At 51.8% G+C, this 8,415-nt stretch overlaps 1 protein-coding gene across 1 annotated transcript; it reads left to right on the top strand.

The window, feature by feature from the left end:
- The first annotated feature begins 299 nt into the window (after window positions 1-299).
- On the top strand, window positions 300-8,143 carry RHCG (Rh family C glycoprotein). The gene is made up of 10 exons (XM_063412227.1): window positions 300-543; window positions 3,910-4,096; window positions 4,556-4,706; window positions 5,067-5,214; window positions 5,614-5,780; window positions 6,438-6,575; window positions 6,915-7,051; window positions 7,593-7,717; window positions 7,916-7,989; window positions 8,078-8,143. The coding sequence occupies exons 1-10, from the start codon at window positions 357-359 to the stop codon at window positions 8,141-8,143; spliced, it is 1,380 nt and encodes a 459-aa protein (XP_063268297.1). The 5' UTR covers window positions 300-356.
- The last annotated feature ends 272 nt before the right edge of the window (window positions 8,144-8,415 follow it).

Below are 8,415 nucleotides of genomic sequence, written 5' to 3'. Positions count from 1 at the left end.
AGGGACCAGGGGCAAGGAAAGGGTGTGGGACTGGGCAGAGCAGGGGGCTGGACACTCTGGTTCCACTCCCCAGTCACATCTGCTGGTCCCCGTGGAGGCAGGGCTCAAAGGTGTTCAGAACAGCTCGGAGGAAAGGTGTTGAAGCCTGTCCCTCCTCCCAGGGAGGAAGGTGGGTTAGAGGAACAATCCTGCTGAAGCTCCAGGGCTCTGAAACGTGATCCTGCCAGAGGCACCTCCCTGGGCCCCACCTCGCCCTCTCCGACCGATATATGTGAGGGGCCTGGGGCGGGTGTGGGGACGCGGCTGGCACGGGCCCCCGGGAACCCCTGCGGGCGGAGAGGCCGAGGCACCACGGCATGGCCAAGAACACCAACATGCGCTGGCGGCTCCCGCTCGTCTGCCTCCTCTGGGAGGTGGCCATGATCGTCCTCTTCGGGGTCTTCGTGCGCTTCGGCGCCGAAGCTGATGCGCACTGGGAGGAGGAGAAACGGGACATGAACCTGACCAGCGACATGGAGAATGATTTCTACTTCCGATACCCCTGTGAGTATACTGGAAGCCTAATCCTTGTGCTGGCTGGTCCCCATCCCATCCCATCCCATCCCATCCCATCCCATCCCATCCCATCCCATCCCATCCCATCCCATCCCATCCCATCCAACGTATCCTGTGCTGTGGCAGAGCCTGTCAGAGGTGCTGTCCCCACTGATTGCTAGAAAGTCGTACTCTTGCCTTGAGGCTGGCTTGGGGTTCACCAAAGATCAGGAGAAAAGCCTCATGGCCCTCCGGTGCCTTGGGGTTCTGTCAACAGGGTGCCGTGATGTCTTTTTTCCAGGAATAGGGCTGACGTGTTCCCAACACTCTGCAAGTTTCAGCTTGCTGCCCCCTCCCTCAGCTCTGGATCAGAGCAAGCCTTTCTGTGCACACAGAGGAACGGCTGTCGAGATCCTATGACATCTTCCTCCTCTTCCTCTGTGCACCCCCTCACTTATGAATTACCCTTTAGATGCTGGCATTTCAGTGCCAGAGTCCTCCTAAGCTGCCAGGTTCCCAGGGTTCTTGGGTCTGCATCACAGTGACACAGAAATTATTCAGAAGGTTAAAGCTCTTCTGGTCAGGCAGTGCCTTTGGGTGCCTTTGATCTCCAGGGCTGGTCATCTTTGTGAGCCTTTCAGAGCAGGCTGCTTCTGTAGGCAATTGTTTCCAAGGAAGCAACAGGCCTGAGTCATGCATCTATTTAGAACATTTCCATTAAAAACACCTGCTAAATCAAAGGATCTATAGCAACCTGTGGCTGCTGAGGATTAGCTAGTTCAGAAAAGGATTTGCTTAGAGAAACCCGCTGCTCAGTCAGCCTCCAGGTTCACATACGGTTGTGGCTGCCCTGGGCTCTCCCTGGACATCTGCCCTTGGGACCAGCCCCACACAGGTTGGCGTGAAGCAGCAGCAGTGCCTGAGGGCTGCTCTTGTCACTGGTGTGCTGGGAGGACATCAGGAGTCCAAGAAAGAGTGTGTGGGAGCTAAGGAAGTGACATCTCTTCTGTCCTCATATCCCACTCCTGCTCTGCAGTGCCAAATATTCCCCCTCAAATGGCAGGATGGATTCAACGCAACTAAATCAGTCTAAGGGCAACTGCTCAGTTTAGCTTTGAATTACGTTTCTGTTTCAGACCTGAGGAAGGGCTCACGTGCCCAAAAGCACAGCTGCTCCTTCTCCCTTATCTAATCAGAAATATTCTCTCTCTGCAAAGATGGACAAGCACAACAAGGTGGCCAAGCCCTGGAATTTTAATCCTCGTGTCCATCCAGTGATGCTCAGAAGAATGTGGAGTTTAAACACCCAAAGATCATTTGTATCACATCTGCAACCACTGCTATCCACAGCACCTGTCTGCAATGGCAGAGGGACAGGAGTGACAAACAAACAGGTCCTTCAAGGAGAGAAAATTGGGAAGGCAGGCAGAGGAAAGTTGTCCTGGTTTCAGGAAGTCAATATGTGGTTGTGTCAGTGGTGCCCATTGCCAGGTCCAGTCAGTGTGACAATTCCTTCTCATTTTGGATTGCATATAGATATTCTGTAATCAGTGATTCATCTGTTCTCTAGGGGAAAAGAAATGGGATTTTTTTGTCCCTGAGAGCATTCCCAAAGCCCAAACACTTATTCTTGATAGTTATAGCAATTGTCCTGCCACAAAGGCAGGCTTACAAAACTTTTAGAACATGACAATGCCTGTGCTGCCTCTGAGTGATAACAGTGTTGTTCTTACTACAGGAAAACAAAGGCAAGGGTTAGAAAAAGGTTTTAGGTTGGGTGTGCTTTAAAGAAAGATCTGCTCTTCCTCCTGAATTTGTGCAGGGTCTAATGAACAGTGAGATCTCTGGCTTTAACTTTGACCTGTGTGTTTCTGCTTTTAGGATGAAAGAATGAATATATAATGCAAATGGCAGCAGATAAATCTTGCTGTATATTGTGCTGCTTACACTGAAAAAGAGAGAGAGGAAATAAATACAGCTGCAGAGGGAAAGTCTGTGGGATTGTGTGGTAAAAGCACAGTAAGACTGGTTCTTAGGACATGTGGAGAAGTGCTTTTGAAGTAACCTCTGCTGAACAGTGCCAGCTGCAGATCTTGTCTCCTTCCTTTTTAAAGAGTGATTTCATAGGCATGGGGGGCATTTTTTAAAAGCAATCAGATTAGTATGGCACTACATGGCTTAAGCCTATCCAAATGCTCATCCTTAAACAAGTTGCAAGGTCTTCTAAAGCACAGAAGGACAAAACTCTCAGCTTCTGCAGAGCTACACTTCACACAAGTCTTCACCAGCCCTCAGTGGAAGAAGCAGACACAAGCCCTGTGGAAATGGACCACGGGCTGATGGATTTCAGCACAGGTTCGGGGTAAAGCAGACTTGAAGCCACAGAATTTCCTTTGCCCTGAGCTTACACCCTCTCTGAGCGCACAGACTTTGCTGGTTATAGTGGTTATAATGATTTGTGCACTTCAAAATGTAGAATGTTCTGGTTTAGCTCCATCACTGCTGTATTTATCTGCTCTGCACCATGGGTTTGCTGGTGAGAGTCTCCCAGGGGGGATCCCTGCCTTGGGTCTCCTGTTTTTTGCTATTGGCTGAGTGGCCTGCAGTGTGAGGGTTTGCATGGTTCAATTTGTAAGTATGCAAGCGTTTCAGCTCACTTAATTGCAAAGCAACGCTTATCTGATAAAAACGTGCAGCATTAAAAAGTACAGCAGGTTTACTGCACCAAGAAGGTCCTTCAAGAGGCTCACACAGATCTGGTTTCCCCCGGGGAAGGGCATCTGAGGGGCTCGGGTGAGCAGGTCTGACCATTAGTGGGAAGAACTGGGTCTCTCTGGTTTAAGCACTAAAAATCTCACAAGGTGGGTTTCTGGTCTCAAGGCTGTTTTGCCACTGATTTCTGAAGCATTTAAAAGTGTGTTTGTAAACTTTCTTGTTCTTGTGCTCTCCTTGCTCTGAGCCATCACCAGGACCCTGCACTAAATGGACCTACCCAAAATGACCATTTACGTGTTTTAACAAAACTTTACTGTTCAATTCACACGATGTTTTTCTAGTTTTTTACAAAAGGGGAAAAAACAGTCTGAATAGAAAAATGTTTTCCTTTGTACACTCCATTACTCTCAGGTCTTCTTTTGTACACAGCTTTTAGTAAACATTTACTTTAAAGGCTGAGCCTTTTAACAAAAAGCCAGTTTCTGAAAGCTGAGCCATTTTCAGACTTAGAAACACAGGGACATGAGGCAAACACACATCTTCTCTTGAGTTTCCCCCCTACTGCTACTGATGTAATTAGTTTCTTTTCAACACCAAATGCATGTGGCACTTGCAGCCCTGCTGTCCCCACAGAGCTGACAGTCCCTTCCCTCTGCACAGCTTTCCAGGACGTCCATGTGATGATCTTTGTGGGCTTTGGCTTCCTCATGACCTTCCTCAAGCGCTATGGATTTGGAGCCGTGGGTTTCAATTTCCTCCTTGCTGCCTTTGGGATCCAGTGGGCTCTCCTGATGCAAGGCTGGTTCCACTCTTTCAAGGATGGGAAGATCCTCATTGGAGTGGAGAAGTAAGGAAGAGCTGGGCTCTGGGATGGCACCTCTGGCCTGGCCAGTGGAAGAGCTGGAATGAGAGCCAAGCAGTTGGCAACACCTGTCCCTCAGTTATGTCAAATACAAATCAGTCTCTAAAATGTTGTTTTCCCTCCACATACTTCCACTTGCTTTCCACCTTTTAGTCCAAAGGTACCTGCCATTGTGGTGGTACAACTCAAAGGGAAACTTGACATGAGTGTCACCCCTCAGAGCCGAGCCAGGCACCATGGATATCAGTGTGAGAACATGTATCATCCACGTTACCTGAATAATGTGGAGGTGTAAGGATAGGAGGAGGGTCAGTGGGAAATCCAGGGATGTCTCCTAATCAATTCTTTGTCTTCAGGTGGCATTTCTAGAGTTGGGGGTAGATAAGAGTGATTTACAGAGAAGTATTTCCTTATTAAACCACAGTTTTCCTTCCCCTTTTCCAGCCTGATCAATGCTGATTTCTGCGTGGGCTCTGTGTGCATCGCCTTTGGGGCCATCCTGGGCAAAACCAGCCCCATACAGCTCCTTGTCATGACTTTGTTTCAAGTCACACTCTTTTCAGTGAACGAGTACATCCTCCTCAACCTTCTTCATGTAAGGCTTTAGGTAGTACCTGCTTTGTTCTGCTCCTTCCTCTCTGCACCTGTCCAAAGTGTCTTCCTTTGCTATGGCTCCACCGAGCCCCTGCCTTCATAAGCATTTAAAATGCAAGAATTCAGGCAGCAAAAGTAGGCAGATTGTGAAGGAGGGGGGCAATGGGTCGTACTTCCCTGAGGAGGGAGATCTTCTGGGGTTTTACACATAAACCTTGCAATTCAGGAGAAGCCTGGCATTTCAGGAGCACTGGGTCCCTCTGTCAAGTGTGCAGACAAGCTTGGCACTATGCAAATCAGGCCTCAGCTCCAGAATGAGTGGCAATTGTAGAAGCAAACCTCTGTTTTCCTATGGCTGCAGGTAAAGGATGCAGGTGGCTCCATGACCATTCACACCTTCGGAGCCTACTTTGGCCTCACGGTGACACGGGTCCTGTACAGACCCAACCTGGAGCAGAGCAAGGACAAGCAGGGCTCTGTGTACCACTCCGACCTCTTTGCCATGATTGGTGAGTCAGCCCTCATCTCGGGGTGCTGCTGTGTGGGGAGCACTCCACTGCACAGGGCTGGTTCCTCCTGTGTCTGTCTCTGGGAAAAACTGAAACCAGGATATGGAGTTGAGGAGTTCTGTATCCCAGAGATTTTTACCTTTCAGAGTTACTTAGCTCCCTGCAGCAGTGGCTGGGCTGAGATGGTGCCTAGGAAGGCACGGATGCCTTTTGGTTCCCTTTCTCTGCCAGCCTTTCCTGATATTGGTCTCATTATGCAGAGTGTGGATCTAGGGAAGCAGGGCTATGGGATGTAATTTCCCCCTGTGCAGAAATATCTTCTTTGGAGGCTTTTTTTTCAGTCCCTGTATTCTCTCTTTTCCCTTTCTCTTCCTCATCCCAACTGCCCCATCCCACCAGGTACACTGTACCTGTGGATGTACTGGCCCAGTTTTAACTCAGCCATTTCTGACCACGGGGATGCCCAGCACCGCTCTGCCATTAACACGTACTGCTCGCTGGCCGCCTGTGTCCTCACCACCATGGCCTTCTCCAGCATGCTGCAAAAGAAGGGCAAGCTTGACATGGTAAGATGGGAGCAGAGAGCCCTGCACTGCCCAGGGGACACATAATGAGGTTGATCAAGGGTGCAGGAAACAATTGGTACTTGTACTTTGCTGAACAGACACAGGGTTTCAGGGCATGATGCTGGTGAAACCAGCATCCAGGCAAAAACTCTGAATAAGAAAGTGGAAATGGCTCCTGCAGGACTTGAGGTGTGGAGTGATGCCCTACCTGGACCCAAGTCACAGCAGGAACTGGACTTGCTCTGCTGGGCGTGTTGCAGAGCCCTTTTAGGCAGCACTCCCCATCAAACAAGGCCTGTGCAGCAGCTCATGAGCAATCGCGGGGCTGACTTGTTAGATGTGTGGGTGACATGTCTCTGTGACAGCAGAGCTTGCATGACACACGGGTGAGACAATTTCCATCTCATCACAACTCCCCACCCATATCTGTGGATGCAAAGAACGTGTGTGGTACGGGGAGTGGGAGTCTATGTGCACCTGTGCTACAGACAGAAGCTGCCTGTTCTTTTCTTGTTTTTCACCACCAAGTAGGAAAATGGGCCCTGATATTTCCTCTGGAAACATTTTCAGAGCCGATTCTCCCACTTTGCCATTTGCACCATCCCTGAGCCATTGCAATCTCGCTGAGATGCCAAGGCAGGGCGGTTGGTTCTGCAGGTGCACATCCAGAACGCCACGCTGGCCGGCGGCGTGGCCGTGGGCACCAGCGCTGAGATGATGCTGACCCCGTACGGCTCCCTCATCGTCGGGTCCATCTCTGGCATCGTGTCCACGGTGGGGTATGTCTACTTCACGGTGAGTGCTGCTCGAGGGGTCTGCAGCCCTGGTCCTGCTGAGGAGAACAGAAGTGGATTGACTTCCCTTTAACACTTCCTGCTTTCCAGAATGCCTTATGAGATGCACTTCTGTCTCCTTTTACTGCCCCAAAATGCTCAGGAAGTTTCAGACTTTGGAGGATACATTTTTAGATTATCTTGAGCTTGGCTCACATCTTTGTCTACAAGCCCTTAGCTCTTTAGTGGGACACAGTATCACTCCTCTCTCTCTGCTTATCCCAGTCCTCCACAGAAGGAACTGATCCTTTCCAGGGCCACACTCAACTCCCTGATCTCTCTGTACTTCCCTTCTCCTCAGCCTTTTTTGGAGTCTAGGTTGCACATTCAGGACACATGTGGCATCCACAACCTCCATGCCATGCCAGGCCTTATTGGGGGCATTGTGGGGGCCATCACAGCAGCAGCAGCCACAGAGGATGTGTATGGAAAGGAAGGGTAAGATGGCTTGAAAATCTTCCTTGAGAATAGATTTTACGTGAAGCTCTGTGTGTTGGGAGCAGGGAGCAATTAACAGCTTTTATTAATAGTTCAGACATGCTGAGAGATGTCCCTGAAAAACATGGGGTGCACTGACTCTGTTGGGCGTACTGAATTGTAGCCTCATCTTATGCAGCTGACGCTTGGTGGCCTCATAAAGTGGGCCACAGTCACGCTGTTTGCCATTATTCTGGGTCACAATGGGGAGGGAAGTGCTTCTCCCTCTCCCCTGCATTGTTTTGTGGGGTTGGGTATGGTTAAAAGTCTGAATTACAAAGTGAATTTTTATATTTTGGGCTGCTCCTTGGCAAAGCTTTGCCAGGGGTCAGAGAAGGAAGTGAGTTTGGGTCATTGCAACACTCCTGGTCCACTGCAGAAGAGAGATGGGGCTAGGGAAGAGTTCCCAAGGGCACCAAGGGCACCGAGGGCACCATGGTTCCTTTGGAGCCAGGGCACGTCTCCTGCCAGGGACAGACATCACCATTTCTGCCCTCGGCAGGTTCATCAAGGCGTTTGACTTCACCGGCGTGTACCAGACACGGACCCCCAGCATCCAGGGAGGCTTCCAGGCGGCCGGCATTGTGGTGTCTCTGCTGATGGCGTTTGCTGGGGGGGCCATCGTGGGTAAGCCGGAGGGGAGCACGGACAGGGGAGGGCTGAGCCAGCCTGCAGCTGAAACAGAGGCATCCATGTGCTGCTGTCCGGGTGCATCCTGGAGGCACGGCACCCAGCCCCGTGCCAGGGCTGCGTTTGCCCCCTTGGGTGGACCAGCCTCATCCCTCCTGGACCCCCCTGCCCACCGCCCTGCCCGCCTCCTCGCAGGGGGCATCCTGAAGCTGCCCATCTGGGGGGACGCCGCGGCCGAGAACTGCTTCGAGGACGGCGTTTACTGGGAGGTGAGGGGGCTGGGGCCGGGCCGGGGGGCACGAGATGGCGCTGTCGGCCCGCGGCCCGGCCCGGGGGGCTCAGGGGGCTCTGCCGCAGGTGCCGGAGGACGAGGAGAGCGACGTGTACCACATGCACAACCCCGACAAGCCCGCCTCGCCCTGAGCCGCGCCCCGCCGCAGGACTTCGCTCCGCTCCCGGCGCCGAAGGATCGTCTTCTCCCCGTGACGACGAGGGCTCTGCCCTACTCTGCCGCTTTTGTAACGAGCTGCTGTGGGTATAATAAAGCCGTGGTCTTCTTTCCAGGGCTGTGCTGCCGTGTGTCAGCGGCCGAGCGGGACGGGATGTCGCCCAGCTGCCGGGAGAGCTCTCGGCTGCCCGGGGCAAAGCGGAGGCGCTGGGACATTCCTGGTGCCTTGGGGACAAAGTGGAGGCAT

Source organism: Prinia subflava, chromosome 15, assembly GCF_021018805.1.
Source record: "Prinia subflava isolate CZ2003 ecotype Zambia chromosome 15, Cam_Psub_1.2, whole genome shotgun sequence".
Lineage (NCBI taxonomy): Eukaryota > Metazoa > Chordata > Aves > Passeriformes > Cisticolidae > Prinia > Prinia subflava.
This window is presented reverse-complemented; position numbering and strand designations above follow the sequence as displayed.